The 23,544-nt window shown below is 36.3% G+C and overlaps 1 protein-coding gene and 4 non-coding genes across 5 annotated transcripts; all 5 read left to right on the top strand.

Moving 5' to 3' along the window:
- Positions 1 to 197: 197 nt before the first annotated feature.
- Positions 198 to 12,065, top strand: LOC143608886 (glycine-rich RNA-binding protein 3, mitochondrial-like). Its single transcript, XM_077083802.1, has 6 exons — positions 198 to 380; positions 1,480 to 1,557; positions 10,657 to 10,762; positions 11,308 to 11,376; positions 11,452 to 11,558; positions 11,682 to 12,065. Exons 1-6 carry the CDS (start codon positions 198 to 200, stop codon positions 11,793 to 11,795), a joined length of 657 nt encoding a protein of 218 aa, XP_076939917.1. The 3' UTR covers positions 11,796 to 12,065.
- On the top strand, positions 3,442 to 3,602 carry LOC143608890 (U1 spliceosomal RNA). Its single transcript, XR_013149342.1, has one exon. It is a non-coding gene; the product is annotated as a U1 spliceosomal RNA (small nuclear RNA).
- On the top strand, positions 7,604 to 7,764 carry LOC143608892 (U1 spliceosomal RNA). Its single transcript, XR_013149343.1, has one exon. It is a non-coding gene; the product is annotated as a U1 spliceosomal RNA (small nuclear RNA).
- A 1,275-nt stretch (positions 12,066 to 13,340) lies between the features above and the next one.
- Positions 13,341 to 13,501, top strand: LOC143608888 (U1 spliceosomal RNA). The gene has a single exon (XR_013149340.1). It is a non-coding gene; the product is annotated as a U1 spliceosomal RNA (small nuclear RNA).
- Positions 13,502 to 17,504: 4,003 nt separating this feature from the next.
- Positions 17,505 to 17,665, top strand: LOC143608889 (U1 spliceosomal RNA). Its single transcript, XR_013149341.1, has one exon. It is a non-coding gene; the product is annotated as a U1 spliceosomal RNA (small nuclear RNA).
- The last annotated feature ends 5,879 nt before the right edge of the window (positions 17,666 to 23,544 follow it).

Consider the following 23,544-nt stretch of genomic DNA (forward strand, 5'->3'; position numbering starts at 1 on the left):
TAAAAAAGATTGGTGTTTACTTGCATAATTGATTATTAAGTGATAGCCTATATGGTGGTAAGGTTGTCGTATTTGGAGGAGACTTTAGACAAATACTTCCGGTTATTACTAATGGAAGCAGACACCAAATAGTGAATGCGTCACTAAGTTCGTCCTACATCTGGAAAAATTGCAAAGTGCTTATACTTACAAAAAACATGAGGTTAACTGTTGGAAGTAAAGATCCCAACATTAAGGAAACTAGATTGTTTGCTGAATGGCTTTTAAAAATCGGGGAAGGAAAACTTGGTGGTCCAAATCATGGTGAAGTGCAAATAGATATTCCTCGTGATATTCTTATTAAAGATTCTGTTGATCTGACTTCTGATTTAGTTGAATTTGTTTATCCGTCAATACTTCAAAATTATAAGAAGGCTTTTTTATCAAGAAAGAGCCATACTAGCACCAAAAAACGAAGTTGTTCAAGAGATCAATGATATATTACTAGCATGGTTTCCTGGAGAGCATATGGAATACCTAAATTCTGATAGTATTGATAAGTCGAAAACCGTAAATGAAGACTTTGATCCTGTTTTTTTCCCACGGGCAATTATTTGTTGCGTTACACGTGGTTTTCTTTACTCTTACACTCTTCTCTTTACTCTTGTAACTTTCTGACCGGAAATAACACTGCCATCACACCGGCGTTCAAGATCATCATTATCTGATTCGTCACTCTTCATCTCATTCCGGAGTCGTTTGCATCCTTCCGACGATGTGTGATCCTTTTCATCTATGTTCCGTTGATGGTTGCCGCTAAATTGCTGGTTTGATGTTATTTGACATTCCTTTTTCTTCGTATGCTGCTAATGCATGTATTCTCTACTGCCTGCTCGACTGGGTTTCTTTGTTTGTTTTTTTAACATATCAGTTTTTTGGGTGCCCACCAGGTGTTTGATCATTTGCTTATGTGTATTTGTAGTTTCCATTTCATATTTAGACATAAGATAAATTTTTTTGGGTGTCTGCCAGGTGTTCAATAGGTTAGATTTCCGAACTTGAAGAAATTAATTTTGTGGTTTTCATTATTCAATAGGATTGTAGTTGCAGTTTCTTCGTGTCCGTAGATCTATTTGCTATTTTAAATGGTTTTATTTGTTGTTGATCTTTTGATTTAGTGAGCAAAACCATCTACTAGACACCGATGTTCTTCTGACTTCACCGACTCACGGCGCTAGCGAAAATCAAAATACCTTCAACCGTGCTCCCCCAAAATTGAGTTACATTCAATATATCGGAAGGATATTGCAGGTTCGACGTTGATCCATCACCCATATAAAAAATTGAGTATTTAATACACACTTAATAATATCACAGGTTGTATTTCTCAAGTTGTACAAGCAATACATTATTTGATTATACTACATGTAAGTAATTTGCATTTGTTTAATCATATTGCTTGAATTTTGAAATCAAACTCATTGTTCCATCACTTTATAGGTTGTGATTGGAATGGATGTTTCTGCATCTGAGTTTTGTGAGAAGGACAAGAACTATGTTCTTAAATTCATGGAAAAGGTAAAAGTGGAACATATGAAATAAGTATAATTATTTTCTCATGTATATATTTTTTTAGTAATTTTTGCAAAACAACAATGACAAAACAAAGATTTCAGGAGAAGATGAGTGGGCCACTAGGAACACTATGGCAAGATGACTGCAGAATGTGGTGAGCATGTACAAACTGTGGGAGATGATCTTTTTGTCACTAATCCCATGGTTAGATTCATCTATCTTCCATTGACCTTTGAACGTTTTTTTCTTTCCAATTTTGATCCTCTTTTTACCTTTATTGAATGATTTCAAATTGTATATACAGAGTTAAGAAGGCAATTAATGAGAAGACATGCAATGCTCTTCTTATGGTATATAGTCATATCATTTTTAGTAATTGTTGGGCTTATATGTAAACATATATTTATATTTGTTACATTTGTTTAGTGAACGATGCATGAAAACAATATATTTATATGATTACATTTTTTTAGCATGCAATGAATGAAAATCTACAGTTTTGTCATGTTGCTGTGGAGAAAACACGGACACCTTCATTGTTGATCTTCAGCTGGTTTCCAAACGGCAGTTATTCGCTTTGATAGAAAGTTATATACAAGTAGCAGGTCCGTGGGTCGAGTAGCAAGTCAAAACAAATCACGTCAAGTAGCAAGTCCATCAAAGTATTTATCAATGATTTGGATGTTATGCGATTTGATAGAAAGTTATATAAGCGGGCCTGTTTGACCCAGTAAGGTACAATTTCATGATAAACCACTTACATATATGAATTAAATCATAAAGATTTTTATTCTATTTCATGTGTATCCCGCAAAATAGAATTTCTTGGTTATGAACAAATGTGTCACCACTAATTCCGTCACAGCTACAATGCTAAATTTCTTGATCATGAGAAAGAACAGCAATCATCAGAATGTACAGGCAATCCTTTCACCAACTTAAACCTGCGCCGCGAAGCGCGGGTAATAATACTAGTTAATATATAAATTAATAGTTGTCTATTCCATTCATTACTCCCAACCAAACATGATCTCATGTTCCTTCTCTAATCTTCTCATTCTCAGAAGATACACATCAACACCTTAAGGTCAGCCCTGCATATGGGCGAGTCTACATCATAATCTATGGTAGCAGGGTTTGCTACGTGCAACCGTACGTAATACTACGAGTTAGATTAGTTAAAGCATTTTTTTGTTTAAAACTTGTTTAGGACCCCTTGAACAAGTTAGCTTGGATCTATACCGAACCACACACGAGGTTTTGTTAAGTGAACTCTCATTGTTTGCAAACTTTAGGCTATATTTAATTATTGGTTAGCTTAAAGAGCAAGAGTTTTGAACATTACTTTCTTTATTGACAATACAATATGATATATCTCATTAATGGAAATAAATCTTATCTTATGCCCACATCAGTTATGTTAGCATCAAGTGATAAAACTATGACCCTAGCTCATAACGTCGATTAGCTGTTCAAAAAAAAGTCATAGGTTTTTTTTTTATTCTTCGAAATTGCTATATGTCTTGTTCTTCGTTCATTCGTGGGATGGACAAAAAGAACAATATGAATCCTCATTAAACCCCATGGATTCACAAGGACATCAATATGCTGTTGACTATGAATTACTTTCACGAAACCTTAAAAAGTCCGAAATTTTACACAATACCATTAATCCATGAATCGATTCGGGAATACTAACATCTAATTTGGATGAAGAAATATGGAAAACAAAACTTAATCCTAGGTTGGAATTACAAAGAGCTATAGCTAAAAGGATATGTGAAATTTGTGTAGTGCAATGATCATTTGAAAGTCATCACATTGGTATAGAGAAAAAAGAAAAGGGTTGGAAAGGTGAATAAAAGGTGAAAGATTGAACTGGATTAATCACTTACCTGGATGGGGTCAACGGGTGATCAAGAAGGTCCATGGCCTAGGTTAGTGACCTCCATTGCACGTAGGAGGGGTGCTACCCTAAGATCGGTCCAAGTGATCAAGTCTACATCATAATTTGTGGCAGTGGGGGCTTGCGTTCGCGCAGCCCCTGCACAATATAACAATTTAATAGAATTAAACCTACATAATATTTAATTAGTCACCATTGATATCGACACATTGACGGGTGGTCCATGGGACACCCTTAATTGATTTAAAGCCGTAATAATCATGTTTTGAATTGGTTTATTTGTTAGAATTAGATAACTAGGGCGTTGTTGATGAATTGTAGGTTCAAAGGAGGTTCCGGGGCTACTATGATGTATATTGAAGAAACTTAAGGAACCGGGTACGCGAGAGATGATAAAAAGAAGTGAAAACAAGAAAATGGGGCTGAAGTCCACCGTGACCCACGGTTGAGACCGTGGACCACGGTCCAATATTATCAAAACGGACAGAGGCCATCGTACCGTGGCCTCTGTTCCACCGTGACCCACGGTGGAGACCGTGGACCACGGTCCAATATTGCAAGAAGACCACCGTGACCCACGGTGGAGACCGTGGGCCACGGTCCAGATCGTAACTGCCGAATTATTTTTAGTTTATTACTTGTTTTTGGGCTGTCTTTTCAATATCTTTCATTCTAAACACTTGGGAGACGAATTCTGGAGAGCAATGACAAGACTTTGGTGATTTTAATCATTTGTTTGGGTTTATGATTCGTTCGATTAACCTAATTGATGTGATGATTAATCAAACAATGTGTGGCTAGTACTCTTATTGTTCTCTCCCGAATTGTAAGGTTTTCTAATTGGATATTTGTTAATCGTTTATGTTATTGGTGAGATAGTATTGTGATCATATGATTATTGTGCTATGGTATTGTGTGTTTGTTTTGTAATTGTTAGTATGGTATAGTTCGTGTTCTTAACTATCCGTTCTGGGTGCCATAGGCAATCGAGATTTAGTAGAAGAGAATTATGGTTTGCAATACTAAACTGATTATTGAGTGACAACCTTGCATTTTTGTAATCCAAGTACTTGACGTGAGGTCGAAGACTCACTAAAAAATAAACCAAATACAACTAATTAGATAGCGGTAAGTGGGTATCGAACACAGGGAGTTTGTGGAAAATGTGTTACTGAGTAGCTTTGTAATTTAACTATTTTAAACTAAATGCAGAAAATAACTTCAAAGATTTGTTTGATTGGTTTGATTAACAAAAAGAACTAAAAATACTTTAACGAGTTTTAAACAATATGAGAAAATATGTCTTCCCTCGGTTTCAGGTTTCTATGACTGTTAAAGTAAATGTTTAATCTGAGACGAACTATAAAGAAATAGTTCGTGCTTATACGAATGATTGTAATAATTGAATACTAAGTACTTGGATTAGAAACGCAAGGTAATCACTCAAATATCAATTAGTTTATCCAACCCCGAATCCCTCCCGATTAATCTAGATTGCTTAAAGCACCAAGAAATGACGGTTTAGAACACAAATTAAATAAACTAACAATCTATCAATCAATGCATAAACACCATAATAATGAAATCAATAAGATCAAACTATTATCTCAGAAATTGCATAAACATTCAATCAACATTCATAAAGAAACCTTAAAATCCGAGGGAAAAAACAAAGAGAATTAGCCAAGCATGATCTGGTTCATCATCCCTTCGATTATAGTAATCATACGAATTAAAAACACCAAATCAACAATTGGAATCACCAAACTATTGTTCTTGGACCCAAAAATCGCCCCTAGGTCGTTCCAAAGTGTTAGATATGTCAAAAGACAAAGAAAAACGGATTAAAAACAAAGAAAAACGTAAGTTACACCTCTCGGACCATGGCCCACGGTGGTCTCCACGGTCTCTCAAAGCTCATGGTACGGTGTAAACTGTCATTTTTTGTTAGTTGGACCGTGGCCCACGGTGGAGCTCTTTCTCATTTTCTTGTTTTCTTCATATCTTTCTCGTTTCAACTCCGTTTTCTTCGCCGTTTTCGCCCACGTTCTCGTGATTTCATCCTCTATCTCCTCATACCTGAAAATAACCACACAACAGTAGTTATCTTGTTCCCATGAAATTAACACTTAATACATAGATTTTTATATCATTTAAGCACACTTACGGGTCATCCTCCGATGCACCCGTCAGTACTTAGTTCTTGCTTATCACATCCAAACGCATTTTCACGAACTATAATTGTGTAGTTCATCTCACAAGTAAATATTAACTTTATCAACATTGGAAACCTGAAATCGAGAGAGAGCATTCTTTCTTATATTGTTTAAAACTCGTTTATTGTTTTAGTTATTTCTATTAATCAAAACCAAACAACCAACTCTTTGAATTTACTTTTGCACTTACTTTAATATAGTTTAATCATAAAGCTACTTAGTAATACATTTTCCACAAACTCCCTGTGTTCGATACCCGCTTATCGCTATCTAATAGTTGTAATCGGTTTATTTTTGAGTGAGTCTTCGACCTCACATCACACATCTCAGAAATGTTCGGGAGTTCCTCTATGTAATCGCCCACCGCTACAATTATGAGTAAAAGATAATGACATGGTGACAACATGATGCAGTGAATATTCAAATCCACCCAAGGGGCATCTAGTTTGGGCTGAGACCAGTAGCTGGCTAAGAGAATGTAAGTTGCGACTTGCGAGTATAACATCAAACGATAGCATCCTCATGATTATTTTAGGATAAGTTAACGTTGTGCACATGTTTTAAAATTTTTGCTAGTAGGGTTTTGTGTTCGTGCAGCCTCAACATATTACACCAGCTCAGTTGGTTAAACCAACGAGTAAACAGTTAACAAACTAATGGGTTGATGACGTATGTCACTATTGGGCTAACCATATGGAGCGTAAGTTTCATCTGTAGACACACACATAATGATAAACTCAATACATCAAATATACTATGTTTATCTTAATAATAGAAGTTAAGGAAATGTATCATGCGCGCAGCCCCACTGCCACATATTATGGTGTAGACTCAACCACTCGGGCCGATCTTAGAGTGGCGCCCCTCATTCTAGAACCATCTCGAGCAAGTTTCATTGGATCCATTTAAAAATGAAACTTAAAACTGAACCGTCAATGTCTGCTTAAGGAGTAAAGGTTCATTCTAGTTAATGACTACAAGGTAACAGAGGGTTAAAGGGTGATCAAGAAGAAGACCCATGACCTAGATTAAGGGTGGGGGCGTGTTTGTGTGGCCATGGTAAAGGACAACATTTCAATTAATTAAATCATTTTTGAAGGCGTTAACCTTGATATAGATTGTTTTAGTTAATTCAGTTATAATTATCAAGTTGTTAGATAATTATTTGTTTTTTTTAATTCTAAACAAGTTAGAATAAGTATGGCTCCTTTATTTAGTTTATTTAACAGATGTCGGGTCGGGTCGTAATAGGTTTAGGATTGGTTTATTATGAACAGGTTTGGGTATTTTTCCGGTTTATTCTTTGTTAATAAAGAGTCGATCAGGAGTTTTGGTCAGAATTGTGTTTGTGCCATTCGTGTTTAAATCAATTCTGTTTAAATCTTGATTAGAATCCTCTTGAACAAGTTAGCTTGAATTCACATATAATAAAAGCCCGACGCGTCGTAAAGTGAACTGTCATTGTTTGCTATATATGGGACGGGTCGATTACACATGGTTTGTTCTTTGTTCATTTAGTGGGGACTGGAAGGGATTCGAATGAACTAAAACAATATCAACAAGAAACTTGGTAACCCATTGTTGGCAGGATATAGGCAGAGATCTCTTTTTATTAGTCTTCTTTAAACACATGGATTCACAAGGACATCAATGTATGTTGTTGACAATGAACTACTTTCCCGAAACCTTAAAAAGTCAAGTTTTACAAATTGTCGCTTTACATTAAAAACCAATTTGGATTAAGAAATAGCTTTTCAAATAGAAAACAAACTCTTATTACTAGGCAGGAAAGCAAAAAGCTAAAGCTAAGAATGATGTAAAATTTGTCTAGTGGAATGAGCATTTTGAAGTCATCCCACATCGTTAAACAAGGAAAAAAGAATTAGAGTAGAGGCTGAATAAAAGATGAAAGATGGAACTGGATTAATCACTTACCTGGATGGGGTCAATGGATGATTAAGAAGGTCCATGGCCTAGGTTAGTGACATCCAATGCACACAGGAGGGGTGCCACCCTAAGATCGGTCCAAGTGATCGAGTCTACATCATAATTTGTGGCAGTGGGGGCTTGCGTTCGCGCAGCCCCTACACAGTACTTGAGTCTAAAATTTTAGCCGACTCTCTTATACAAGATACACAATACCTGCAGTGAACTGCCATTGCTTACTAAATGTTGGCCAACTTTATTGACTACTTAGTTCAAAGTGATAACTCTAAACAATTAGTTTTTCCATTAACAATACCAATACAAACACACAAATTAGAAATAATCTTATTTTTTTGCTGATTTTTGGAAATTAGTATTTATACTTATCGTCCATTTATTCACTTTTGAAGCAAACTTTATCTATACTATTAGATCCATGGCTAGGTTGTTGACCTCCATCGCACTATGGAGTTGTACTACCCTAAAGTTGGTCAAAGTGGTCGAGCCTACATCATAATATGTTTTAGCATGGGGATTGTGTTTGTACAACCAACACAACCCCGCTCATATAATTAGTGTTCAGATTTTCTATTTCTTGTGTTGGGTTAATACAATGTTTTCATGGTGGTTTATAATTTCCATCGTGTTAACTGTTGGTTACTTGAACTAGATTAAAGTTGTGCTATGGGTTTGCTTAGAACTATCAACTGTAACAAGCTTAGATATGGTATGCTAGAACTTTGATAAAAAGGTAACAGTTTGGGGAATTCACAAAAACGTTAGGTTAGTACAAGCCTAAATTTGTTAATATTCACGAGTTGACCCAATTTTGAAAATTAGTCAGCCGAAATAGCTAATGGTTATCACTTAATATTGATCAAAATGGCAGCCCCAAAACAAAGAAATTAATATAACTCAAGCCCATATATCCCTTAACCCACAAGCTAGGTAAACCACGTAATGATAAACTAATCAACTAAGTTAACTAACTGAATTAAGTAAACAAAATGACCCAAATATCCATCATTTAATCGATCAAGTCTTTAACCCACCACATCCATTGACATCAACCGATTAATTCCAGCAGTCACCTGCTATAATTGTCACCTCTATAATTATGAGTAGAAGATATATACTGATCGACATGGTGAAGACATTATACAAATATGTTTGGGCTGATGATACAAACTCGGTTATGGGTGATCTTCGCACGAAGGATACGAGTCAGACCCGAAACAATTAGAGATCGAATTCAAGCTAACTCAATTCCCGCCGCATCCTCTGGTTGAAGCAATTTTGTAGGCAATAGCGTAGTGGGGAAGTTGTTATCTGTTCTTTACCAAGTATTAATACCTTAATATCCATCTATCGATCTCTGGCTCCTAACAACGGATGCTTGTCATTAGTCATTATTAACCATCGCTATATAAAATTTTTTTCATCCGGTTCGATCATCGAGTCGGACCGAATTGCGTCGGTCATATATATATAGAAAAAAATGATAATCAAACAAAAAATTATATAACAAAAGAAAAGTACGAGAAACTTTATTATAAATGCATAATTATTGAACAATATATCTAGCTTTGTTATACGCGGGCTTTCATTTTCTGAAATATAACCAAAACATCATCTAGTTTGACATTTATAAGCAGGTTGTTTTTTAATGAAATAAATAAAGTCATCGTTTAAACTCTCATCACCCATATGATTACGTAAATTGGACTTCAGGTACTCCATCGCCGAAAAGCAAATTTCAACGCATACGGTTGCAATGAGTAATAATGATATGAGAGGTAATTTCAATTAACGAATAAACAATACACCAATGCAAATGAAGTAAGTGAGCAAAATAATGTATAGCTGAAACATTTTTTTAGATTAAAACACTTAAACCGTCATCATACTCCTTTTTTTTAATTAGCTTAAATGTAGATTAAATTGAGAGTTTGAGACTTGTGCTCATATATTGAGCATAGATTAATTGAGCATTTGAGCTTAAACTTGTATTTTAATTATTTCCTACTAAACTCAAATTTAGTTGGTATATTATTTATATACATTTATATAATTAAACTTGTAAATATGTCAAATAAATATTGTTGGGGTCGGTCTCAAATTTCATAAGGTTGTTCTCGAAATCCCAACAGGGTCATTGTGCCGTCCTCAAAATCACACAGGGGTCGGGGTCAAAATTATACAGGGGTCGGTCAGGATTTTAACACATATATACTAGTAAAAAAAAATTTTCACAGGGGACGGAGGACACCCCACCTCAAAGTGTGGCTACGCCACTGTTCATACGTATTGTCCCCACATCTTAGAACATTCTCAACACGTCCCCTATAATTACGTGAGAGAAATTTGCAAATTATAGGGTGAGGTTGTGAGTGTAAATTATAGGGTGAAGAGAGAAACTTAGTGACATTTTGTAAATTTGAGGAAACTTTGTTTGCCCCTATTTATTTTGTAATATTTGTTGAATTGTTTGTGAGTACATGAGAGAGAAAACTGTAATGATAAAAGTATAAAAAATATTATTCAATTGAATAGAAGATAGAAATGTAGTGCTTTTTAGTGTAATTATAGAAATAGAGGTGAGGGACATGCTGAGAACGCTCTTACGTCACCAATGTGTTTTGGGCTTAATGCTAGTGGAAGAGCGAAAAGCTCCACAGTTAAGTTTGCTAAGGAGAAATTAAATTGAATAAATAAATTAGAGCAAAAGGCTTGGATTTAGATTGAATAAATGAAGAAGGTTTGATTTGTAATTTTGATTTTGTAGTTTTTTAGCGCCCCTCTAACTAGCTTCTTGTTAGTCGGTTGGTGGCCTTGTTTTTGTTTAATGAAACATGAGTAGCAATAAGCTAATAATAATAGCTATAATAATGTTAATAAAAATAAATAAAATAATAAATAAACCGAAAAGATTAAAATACCCCTGACTCAAGGTTAAAAATTTAATGGTGTCGTTAACGAGTTGAACGAAATTTGGAAAAACATCCGAATGTAAAATAAAAAGGTTATTGGACTACATTTGGGTAATGGCCAAAGCTTAAGAGACTAAAAGTTAAAGAAATAAACACAGGATATCAATCCTTTGGACATCCGTCTTCTCTTATTTCACGTAGAGGCATTGCTTCCAGGCTTTATGTTGCTGGTTTGCCTCTTTCATAATTTTATTTAGCTTTAACTTCATTATCTTACTAATTAACTCTTCTCTAACTTCATCTAAGACTTGACTTGATTATTACTGGTTATATATAGACTCTGGCATTGTGCTTGTAGATATCTTAATCATTAATTTTATTCATAGTTGTTCTTATATAATTTATCTAAGACCCCATCATTATCTTAATGCTTAACTCTTCTCTAATTTTATGTGATTGTTTATTGAAGAACTTGATGTCTGGATAGGAATTAGAGACTCTGGTAGTATTGTGTTTGTGGGTATCTTTTTGATTCATATATTTATTTGGACTTACATGTTGCATTTCATTAGAGTAAAACTGAACCTACGGTTTGGTTTTGGGCTGGTTTATTCGGTTTGTTTTTGAAGTTATAAATAATATATCAGTTGGTCTATGATTTAGGTTATAGAACACTCACAGATGATAACCGAAATTGGTATATGATATAATATCTGATATGTTAAAAGACTTTTGTGCGTATTTGTTCACTTGCTCATCGTGTATTTACTTGCAGGATTATCCTTTTATACCACAGAAAAAGCATTACAAGATGCATTTTCTCAATATGGTCAAGTTGTTGAAGGTACGTACCCTAAGTGTATTTTTAACAATCTTTATTAATCAGACCGGTAAAATAACAGTAAACAATACCTTGCAGCCAATGTTATGATGGATAAAGTTTCAAGCAGATCAAAAGGATTCGGGTTTATTACTTATGCATCTGCAGATGAAGCTGAGAAAGCGATCACTGAAATGGATGGAAAGGTTCTAATTCTAAATTCTTTATATTTTTTTAATTAAATAACTATTACGCGTTTTTCATTTTATAGCTTATATTAACATAATCACTGCCTATTCTGATTTTGGAATGCATACGGTTTCTTGCAGACACTGCACGGTCGCATCATTACTGTTGAACTGGCAAAACCTTGTCGGGCACAATACAATAGTGGTATGCCAATAGCTAGAGGACCCCCTGAACCACCTACAGAGAAGCAGTAAGCACTTGTACGTTTTATTGGCAGATAGGGTCAATATCACAAGTACTCACAGCATGGATTTACAAGTGCTTTAAGATTACGATACTACCCTTGTTGCTGAGGTGATCTGATCTTATGTGTGTTTGCTACTTGTTGCGACAAACGGCGCTACAATATTAGTTTGCAACATATTATTGATAGCGGAATATGCTTCTTGCTTCTTTGTTTTGATTATTAAACATTCAAAATTTGAATTTAAACGTTTGTGTAATGTGGATATTAGTTTAAGAAACATTATTAGTCGCGAATACATGCATCAGTGAATCATATAAAGTGAGTATTTGGTGTTGAAGTTAAGCTAACCCAGTTAATTGAGGTATCATGCACATTCAATAACTGAAAAACCAAGGAACACATATAAAGATGATTAGGTTTGAAACCTTTTGATAGCATCCACATATCTGAATTAACCAGCCGAACGGGTCTACTTCTTTGAAGTAAAGAATTGAACCTGGTATCAGAAAGATTTTTTTTTTCCAAAATCAAAAGTTCATGCAAAAATGTATTTTGCCTTGATGGTTTTTATATCCATAAATCAAAAAATTCAAATCTGTATTAAATATCTGTTCAAAATAAAAAATTCATGCATCTGTTGCCTGCAAAATGAAATCCGGTGGTCCATGAGTTAATACTTGACCAATAATCCAAAACCGAAACTGACCCAACTGATAGTTTTCTGACAAGGTGATAACCGAAAGTTTTGATTATGGTTTAGTTATAAACAGAACTGAACTGAAACGAACTAAATCGTTCACAAACTTACATTGAATTATCGTCACGTGGATAACTGAATGGAACATTTTCTAGTTTCCACAACTTTCAATTTAATAATACCACAAGAAGTCCTGGTTTCACAACTGACTTGATTTAGCATCTGTTTGTTGGATCAAAGGTCACTAGTTTCGGACAACTTAAAACCCTCTAATTAAAATAAACTTGGAAGATTATAGTTTAACAAAATCGACATTACCAAATATGAACGCACTTTAGTAATGAATGCATTCCTATTCTGAAAAAAATCATCGAAGGCGAAATATCATACTTGAAGCATTTACTTAATAAAATGTCATCCTATTCCTGACAAGTCTTACACGAACGTTTAAAAATCTGAAATCTTACAAAATGTTGCTCTAATCCACAAAACGATTTGATTTGGATTAAGAAATAGCTTTTCAATTAGGGGGTGTTTGGCTAAGCCTTTTCTTTTTGCTTTTTTGCTTTTGGAGGGGTAAAATGTCCAAAATACCCCTCCAAAAGCACCAAATTAAAGCTTTTTTGCTTTATGGAGGGGTATTTTAGACATTTTACCCTTCTAAAAGCAAAAAAACAAAAACAAAAAACTTAGCCTTAGAAAATAAATTATTACTAAGTAGGAAAACAAAGAGCTGAATGATATGTGAAATCCGTGTAGTGGAATGAGCATTTTGAAGTCATCCCACATCGGTAGGCAACGAAAAAAGAACTGGAGCAGAGGCTGAATAAAAGATGAAAGATGGAACTGGATTAATCACTTACCTGGATGGGGTCAATGGACGATCAAGAAGGTCCATGGCCTAGGTTAGTGACCTCCATTGCACATAGGAGGGGTGCTACCCTAAGATCGGTCCAAGTGATCGAGTCTACATCATAATTTGTGGCAGTGGGGGCTTGCGTTCGCGCAGCCCCTGCATAATAACTGAGTTCAATGTTTTGGTGGTTTATTTAGGAAACCATTGTTATAGTTTTACCGAAGGAGACGCCCAATGTTGTGGTAACTACCGAGGAATCAAACTACTAAGTCATACTATGAAGCTATGGGAAAGAGTGATTGAGGTTAGACTTAGACGAGAAACTCAGGTTACGGTCAACCAATTTGGCTTCATGCCGGGGCGTTCCATCACAGAGGCAATACACCTTGTAAGAAGATTAACGGAAAAGTATAGGGAGAAGAAGCGTGATCTACATATGGTGTTTATTGACCTAGAAAAGGCCTACAACAGTGTGCCACGACAGGTGCTCTGGGAGTGCTTGGAGGGTAGAAGAGTGCCCAGGAATTACATAGAGATAATTATGGATATGTATACCAGGAGTGAAACAAGTGTCCGTGCGCCAGTGGGGGATACTGATTTCTTTCCTGTAGAGGTAGGTCTTCACCAGGGATCAGCGTTGAGCCCGTTTCTTTTTGCAGTAGTCTTGGATGAGTTGTCAAAGTCGATTCAGGGGACTCTCCCGTGGTGCATGATGTTCGCAGACGATATTGTGTTACTTGCTGAGAAAAAACAAGATCTAAACATGAGGCTTGAGGAGTGGCGAACAACCTTAGAGACAAAAGGTTTAAAGATTAGTCGATCTAAGACGGAGTACCTCCACTGTGATTTTGGTGGGATAAACGACAATGAAGACGCACAGATCACAATTCAAGGGCAGGTGGTCCCGCAGGTAACGAAGTTCAAGTATTTAGGATCATTTGTACAGAGCGATGGGGAATTAGACAGTGATGTGACCCACCGAGTTTAGGTAGGATGGTGTAGATGGAAAGCAGCCACAGGTATATTGTGCGACAAGAGTTTCCCGACTAAACTAAAGGGAAAATTCTATAGGGTGGCAGTTAGACCTGCAATGCTATATGGAACAGATTGTTGGGCCATCAAGAAGGCACAAGTGCGGAAGATGAAGGTAGCTGAAATGAGAATGCTACGTTGGATGTGTGGGCACACAAGGCTAGACCGAATAAGAAACGTTGTGTTTCGCGAGAGATTAGGGGTGGCGAACATAGCAGACAAGATAAGAGAGTGGAGATTGAGATGGTTTGGACATGTAAAGAGAAGACAGACGACGAATCCTGTTAGATCCGTAGAAAACATTACTATAGAGGGGAGGAGGGGTAGAGGACGACCGAAATTGACTTGGGATGAGAGGATTAGGCATGATTTGACAGACCTAAACCTCTCCGAGGACATGGTTGAAGATAGGAATTCGTGGAGAAGTAGAATTAAAGTTATGGATTTTTAGAGAGAATTGAATACCGGGCTTAGACTTAACTTATTTAGGTTACATACCATAATGGTATTTCCCTTACTTATAGTATTATTATTATTATAATTATTATTAGCTTTTATATAGCTGTTAAACTGTGATCTTATTATTAATATTATTATAATTAGTAGTAGTTTTTATATAACTGTTAAACTTTGATTTCCTTTATTTTGCTTCATACACATGTACTTAGAGCCGAGGGTCTCTCTGGAAGCCACCTCTTTATTCCTTTGGATAGAGGTACGGTGTGCCTACATCCCACCCTCCCCAGACCCTACTTATAGCTTTGCTGTCGGTGGGATTTTACTGGGCATGATTGATTGATTGATTGATTGTTATAGTTTTAAATCCGTAATTGTGTGCAGGCCTTGAAAAGCTTATTTCATACTGGTTTTGGTCTATTTGTTTTCAAATACACATTAGGAAAAAGTGAGCATATTCATTCGTTCTTTCGGCTTTTTTACCCCCTTCTATTGCTCGCCCCTGGTTTCCAGTTTCTGTTTCCTCAGTTTGGACTTAATGAAATAATAGTTAGTTAGGGAGTCTGACCTGTTCTTGACAGAAAAAATATTATTTTGATTATGATATGCAACGGTAAACTCATACCCATTAAACTTAGGGAGTCCAAAGTCCAAACATAGGATAAGAAAAAGGAAATATATCGAATGCCCATTTTAAAGCCGTAACACATAGAGGAAGGGAGAGGAAGAAAATTTTAATATAAGAGGCGAGAAATTAAGATTTAAGAGCATAGAATATTACAATGGGTAACAAGGAAAACCCATTCCCATTCTTAAGTTACTTCCATTGCACTTGGGACTTGGGCTGCTATTTTAAGGTCGGTTCAAGTGGTCGACCCAACATTATCAATTTTGGTAGTTGAAGCCTCGTTAACTAGCACGAATCCTATATAGTCTGCTGATGTGTTCAACCAACAATATTTTGATGTGTTCATCTGTTGCCATGAGCTGAAGAGACAAGTTTTGAGTTTTTAAACCACTTAAAAATAAATTTACACTCTGCGTAGGTGTGAGATTAAAACTCGACGAAGGTGTTTGACAACCATATTGGCTTGTTCTTTAGAAACATCTCCTAGGATAGTTCTCCCATAACTAAGCATCTTTTCATTCTGACTTTCATTTCATACATAATACTTACTAATATTGATTTTTCATTGCTTTTATTTTAAGCATCTCTTGTTCTACTAATCTACAAGAACACAAACCCATAAACTATGATACTTAACTACTAGCCCTCAATGCAGAAACTTTTAACCAATATCTCTTGATCGCTTCACTCATAAATTTTGGACGGAAGTTGAGAGTAGAGAAGTTCATTTATATTGTTATTGACATCGGACAAGTGGATACAACCTTGTGGTGCAGACAGTAGACTACCTGGCGTCTTGAAGACTCGACGTATGCTTTTATCAATTTTAGACACGTCATGCTTGAAATTTTAACATTTCATTTTATCATTGTAACACTATTAACACAACTGTCTCAGATAGATAAACTCCATAGTCATATTCTCTTCCTAATTCTATTTACCATCATTGGCCACTATACGCTCATATTCGAATGAAGAAACACCTAGGGAGTTTAATGCCGGCCCAATAGTAATACTAGGTGAAGCTAGGGCTTTAGGCCTCCAAAAAAATAGGGCCTCCGTTTAAACGTTTAGGTATTTATGTATATGCATAATCGCATATTTAATACATTTAACTGATATAGTAACAAATCTTGTTTGTTAGCCTGGTGGTTGAAGTCCATATCTTCTTTCTACTAAAGGTTATCCACGCAAGTTCGATGCTCAATATCAGAATTCCTTTTTCATTTGATTGTTTCATTTGGTACTTGTTAATTATTTTGTTTCTAAAATTCTTTTTCATTTGATTGTTTCATTTGGTACTTGTTAATTATTTTGTTTCTAAAATTCTTTTTCATTTGATTGTTTCATTTGGTACTTGTTAATTATTTTGTTTCTAAAATTCTTTTTCATTTGATTGTTTCATTTGGTACTTGTTAATTATTTTGTTTCTAAAATTTTTCCAGGGATATATATATATACCTTGAACTTGTATTAAAAGATAAATTCCATTCAACTTTTATAGTAAAATGAGTTCTAAACTTTATAATTTATATACGGAACACGTTGCTCGGTAAATTTTAAGTAGAAGTATGTAGGTATATAGATTCCCTTGATATTTGTATTTTCTTATACGAAACACGACAATCGATTAGTAAATTTTAAAAATAAAAGATATATGTTTTTAATTTCATTTCTCTAACTCTCGGTCAGGGCCCCAAGCTTTTCATCCGCTTTAGGCCACCAAAATGGTTGGGCCGGCAAGTTTATGACTAATGAGCATTTTACGACCAACTAAATTTTGCTTTTATCTTGTGCACCATTTATCTTTGTTATGAGCCACATCTGATTTGGATAAAGAAATAGTTATTCAATTAGAAAATGGTAAACTCAATGCCAAAATATGAGATTATTATTAAAGAGAAAAAAAAAGTAGGAAAACAAAGTTATGTGAAATCTGTCTGGTAAAATCGTAAAATGAGCAATTTTAAACGATCCAACATCGGTAGACAGATAAAATGAAAACAGGATGAGAACGAATAAAAGGTGAAAGAGGGAACTGTTCAAATCACTTACCTGGATGGGGTCAATGAGCGATCAAAAAGGTCCATGGCCTAGGTTAGTGACCTCCATTGCACACAGGAGGGGTGCTACACTAAGATCGGTCCCAAGTGATCGAGTCTACATCATAATTTGTGGCGGTGGAGGCTTGTGTTCGCGCAGCCTTTGCACAATACTTGAGTTTCAAGTTTTATTCTACAGTTTTAAAAACCTAGCAATGCTGTTTAAATCTTTAACCATAAGAAGTTCACTTAGTTCCCATGCCATTTTTAGCTTTACCCAACAATTTAGTTTGTGGGACACTTTAACTCACCGTTGTTGCTATGGTCATCTCTCTTTTGTTTGCTTGCTATTCATATTAGGCAAAAGTGGCAACCATTGGTTGCTATTAAGGGTGTTCATTGGGATCGGGTAACGATTTATTCGGTTTGGATTGTTCGAATCTGAAAATTTTAGAACCTATCCGAATTATGGACATTCGTATCCGATTCGAATTAAATTCGGATCGGATCCGAATAATCCGAATAATCCGTATAACACATAAACAAACTTAAGTTTTACTAAATAAACATACAATACTGGAAAATAGATATAAAACACTACAAGAACATGGAAGTTGGGTAGTGTTAGAGAGTACAACGACGGAGTGTTACGACATTTTTGTCAATGGAGCGTTAGGTTGATTGAACGAATAATGAAGTTATGGTTATAAGGTTATTGTAAATGTTAATGGACCTGGCTATATACACTAATAACATTTTATATATTTGGATATCCCAACTATCAGGAATTTTTGAAATCCATATCCGAATTAGTTATTCGGATATTGATCGATCCGATCCAAATATCCGAATAAAAATTCGGATTGGATTATTTGGGTTTTGGTTCCGGTTCGGCTTTCCCTAGTTGCTATACAATAAAGGACTGCTTGTACATATTGATTTTGAGGTTGAATTTGTTTCACCCAATTAATTGATGTTCATTGCCCATTCAATCAAGATAAGCCCTCAAAATGAAACCCACTCGTCAATGACTTAGGTGAACAAGTTTGTATATTTAACCAATGATCATTTTCGAAATTAGTCGAACTCATAGTTCTCCAATAACCGAAACTTTTGAATACGATGTTGGAAAACTTGTATTATAAATTCCAGAAAATTAAATGAAAATAAACGAGACAGTAAAACAATTCCCTTAAACAGATTCTCGGTCTGTTCCCAGGGTACTCCGGTTCGAAACAGAATCGGTGCTCTGCCGGACTCAGACACTTGCCTGAAACGCAATCGGAAATAATATTGCTGTAGAGAAGTAGAAGAAGAAGTGTGTTTGATTTTGGTGTGTCTATGTTGGTGTATGATGTCAGTAGTTCAGTGTCTAGTGTCTGTAATCGAGTTTGTAATGTTTTGTATTTGATGTAAGCGAAGTTAGCTAACAAGTTCGCTTATATAGGCGAACTTGTTAGACAAGCGAAGTTAGGGACAACTTCGCCTGAACATGCCAGGCGAAGTTGTCGTGTTATATATTGATTAGGTTACGGCTTAATCAAAAAACAACAAACATTAAGAAGTTTTATTATTCGAGTTTACGAGTCAGAGAGTCCTGTAATCAGTGATTGATATCACGTGTTTAAGGTTGCAATATAACGAGTATTTGTTTATTGTAACATGTGTTCGATTGTGTTAACTCGTATCGTCTTCTACGCTCGTAACGTCTTACGTAGGGATTCCGCACCTACGTAGAACGAGATATCTCGTGTAGATCCGACTGGGAACCTACAATTGGTATCAGAGCTTTTGCTCGATTGTGTGGTTCGGGATTATCACGCGGGTGTAGAATCCGTTCCGTTCGACTATTCGCGGGACGAGTTTTCTGAGTTTTTTTTGTTATACTCACCTCCTACAATCATAAACAACCCATAACACCTTCACAGACCTCGTAAAATCCAGAAATCTAACCTGCATATTCATCGTGTTCATCAGGCGAAGTTGCCGTCACTGTTCGTAGGGTTTCAGCGAAGATATAAGGTTAAACGAAGTTATCCACAACTTCGCCTACCTTCTCAAGTTCGCCTGTATCAGCGAAGTTACCCACAACTTCGCCTACTTCACAAGTTCGCTTACCTTAAGCGAAGTTATATACAACTTCGCCAAATCAGGCGAATTTAAAAAGAAAGCGAAGTTCAGAATCAGCGAAGTTCAGACTTAAGCGAAGTTATCCACAACTTCGCCTACAGTACTGTTAAAAATAAAATTTTTATTTTTCGGGTTTCTGTGTGTTTCGTGAAAGATGTCTTCAATCAACATTACGGAACTAGTTAAGATGGAAGTGGAAGCGGGTTCGGCTACAAAGGCACCGAAGATGCTTAAGAAAACCGATTATGTAGCGTGGAAAGATCGTTTTGAACAATATGTCAAGTACCAAGATGCTAAGATGTGGGTATGCATACAAGATGGTTACATTCCACCTACTGCTGAGTATGAGGGTCGTGATCAGATAAAGAAATACAAAGAGATGGAAGAAGAAGAGAAGAAAATGTATGAGCCTGAAAGCAAAGCTCATGCTGCGATTACTATGGCTCTTCCACAAGAGATTCTACACACCTTCAGAAAGTATAAGACTTCTAGAGAGCTTTGGGAAGCTCTTGAAAACCGTTTTGAGGGTAATGTGGGAATTCGTGCTTCAAAGATTAAACTACTTAAAACCCAATTCTCGGTCTTCAAGTACTTGAAGAATGAATCACTTGATGATATCATCACTAGATATTATCATCTGATGACTGAACTCAACAATTATTCAATTGCTTACAAAGAAGATGAAATTGTTGAAAAGCTTCTGGATGCTCTCCCACCGAAATGGGAGATGTACACTGTGTTGATGAGAGAAGACAAAGACTTTGCTGACTATGACCTGGAAACAACAGTTAACAAGCTACGAACTTTTGAACTAAACATGGTTCGAAAAGAGACACCTACTGATCAGGTTCAAGATCCAGGAATGTATGGTGCAAAGGTTAATACAAGTTCAAGTTCGAAGTCTGATTCGTCTGCTTACTACTCAAAGGGAGAGCCGGGCGCTAACTCAACACATGAAGGTCATGTATCTCTCAACATGAATGGTGATGTATGCTTTGTAGCTGGAGGATCAAATGCTTCTAACCCTCAAGCAACCAAGAGTAGTTTTACCCCAAGTGTTTCGAACAACAACTACTCAAGGATGCCCATGAGTGTTAAATCTGCTGAACAACAGTTTGCTCTCTATGCATCCTTTATTGCTTCGTATGAAAATTACATTCAGGGTAAGATTGTTGATCCAGCAATATTGGAGGAAGACTATGATCAGATCGATGCTGATAATCTGGAAGAGATGGATCTGCAGTGGCAGATGGCAATGATTGTGAGAAGGGTTAAGAGGTTTATGAAGAAGACATGAAGGAAGTTTGTTGGTGAGAGACCGGGTTTTGACAAGTCAAAGGTGCGCTGTTACAACTGTCAACAGAATGGCCACTTTGCGAAGGAGTGCACGAATGAGACAGTTGAACGTAGTCAGAACAGGTCGACACACCAGAATGGGGGTGGTAATGATAATAGGGCCATGATTTCCAGACAGAATAGGGAATATAACTGGAATCTGCATGTTGAAGAAGTGTTCGAACATGCCAATATGGCGAACATCGAAACTGCAGATACTGAGGAAGTGACTGGCGAAAGTGAAGCTTACATGGCAGAGGATCAAAATGAAGCTTGTATGGCAGATGTGAAAGATCAGCTCACCGAGGTAAGTACTAAACTCCCTTGCACTAAGTGTGAAAATCTGTCTGAACAATTGACAACTATAACTGATCAGTATGTTAGTTTGGATGCTCAATTTAAAACCTTAAAAGAAGAACATCATTTCACTAAAGCTAGAGAAAATAGTTATAAAGTAAAAATAAATGCTAGTGAAAAAGATATTAGAAGTCTTAAAGCAAATCTAGCTGAAAAAATTAAAGTAATTGATCTGAGCGATGAAGTGTTAGAAGAAAAAACCAAACTAATAGCTGAAAAGGATAAACAGATAGCTGATCACCAGGTGAAAGTGGTGGAACTTAACAGGAAACTTGAGAAATTTAGAAATTCCACCGCTATACTTGATCACCTCGTTAGTGATCAAGGTTCCCCAGTTAAAAGGGGAGGAATTGGATATCATGAAGTTCCGCCACCGTACAATCATAATTACACTTATGATCCTAGTAATCAGAAATCTGTTGATGTTGATTATAGTCAGACAGTTCCGGTTAAGGTAACTAGTAAAGAACCAGAAGTTAGTAAAGGCGAAACAAGTAAGCCTGTTTCAAATGTTAAGATTTCTGCTCCAAGTCCTGTCTCATCAAACTCGGACAAGTCATCTGAGTCGTGTGAGACAAAAGAAAAGGCAGTGTTACCAAAAAGTGGAGAGAAACATAAAACAACTGTAAAGAAATCTCCACTAAACCCGTATGTCCCACCATATGTGAGACAAACGGGCAGTAATGCAGCCTCATCATCTAAAACAACTGTTGAAAAGAAAGTTGAACACAGGAGTTGTTTCAGATGTAATCAATTAGGACACCTAATTGCTGATTGCCCTCTGAAGCAGAGATTCAGAGGTGTGAGGCCTTCAAAAACTGAAAACAGATCTAACAGTAACTATAATAGTGGTAAAACTGAAAACTCATCAAAGTTCAGAAATTGGACTAATTCAGGTTTTCAAAGAAAAAGATCTCAGTTTTTCACTGCTAACAACCAAACCATAAGTAATAATTCACTTAATTCTAGAAGGTTTGGATGGCCTCATAGTCAATCTCCAAGAAGGTATCCTTTCAGGACTTACAGAAACTATTCTGATACTAACTTTGGACAGCCAAGGTATGGGATGTATCGACCCAAGACCAATAGGTCTTGGGTCCCCAGATTTTAATCATTTGCTTTAATCGTGCAGGAACAGTTGAACAGGGCTGCAAACAATCAATGGGTTGTGGATAGCGGCTGTTCCGGCACATGACGGGTAACAAGAAATTGTTACACGATTGGAAACCTGTTCAGGGAGGAAGAGTGAGTTTCGCTGGAGAGAGCGGTGGAAGGATTACAGGAATTGGGACGGTGACTAACGGAAAGATGACGTTAGAGAAAGTAAATTTTGTTGAAGAACTGAAGCACAATTTGCTGAGTGTTTCGCAGATTTGTGACAAAGACTACACCGTGCATTTCACCAAGAATGAAGCGATCGTGCTATATCCTGGTTTCAAGATACCAGAGGATTGGATTGTTATGAAGGCTCCAAGAAAAAAGAATACGTATATAATGGACATGAGGTCGACTGAGATGACCACAGAAGAATCGTGTCTTCTGTTGAAAGCAACTGAATCGGAGTCCGAATTATGGCATAGGAGAATGGGGCATATTCATCTTCGAAAAATGAACTACCTTGTCAAGAATGGGCTTGTGCTGGGTGTTCCCTTGAAGAATTTCAACTTTGAAGATCAATGCTTATCGTGCAAAAAGGGAAAGCAACACAAGAAATCCCATCTCACCAAGAAGGTTAACTCAATTGTCAGTACCCTAGACTTACTTCACATGGATCTCTTTGGTCCCGTGAATGCAAAAAGCCTAGGAGGATCATCTTACCGCTTGGTGATCACTGATGATTTCTCTCGATACTCTTGGGTATATTTCCTGAAGTCAAAGGATGAAACGGTTCAGATGGTGATAAATTTGATTACCAAAGTTGAGAACATTATGGGAAAAAGAGTTAAATACATCAGAGTGATAATGGGACTGAGTTCAAGAACTATCAGATGGAGCTCTTCTGCTTACAGAAAGGAATCGAACATCAGTTCAGCGCTCCGTATACTCCGCAGCAAAATGGAGTGGCTGAGAGGAAGAACAGAACGTTAATTGAAGGAGTCAGAACCATGCTGGCTGATTCGAAACTTCTTGTGGTGTTCTGGGCTGAAGCTGTTGCAACAGCCTGTTATATCCTTAATCGAGTGTTAACCGTTAAAAGATTAAATAAAACATGTTATGAACTTA

This window comes from Bidens hawaiensis, unplaced genomic scaffold (assembly GCF_021521415.1).
Source record: "Bidens hawaiensis isolate Kalapana, Puna unplaced genomic scaffold, B.hawaiensis_p1.1 tig00419442_1, whole genome shotgun sequence".
Classification (NCBI taxonomy): Eukaryota; Viridiplantae; Streptophyta; class Magnoliopsida; order Asterales; family Asteraceae; genus Bidens; species Bidens hawaiensis.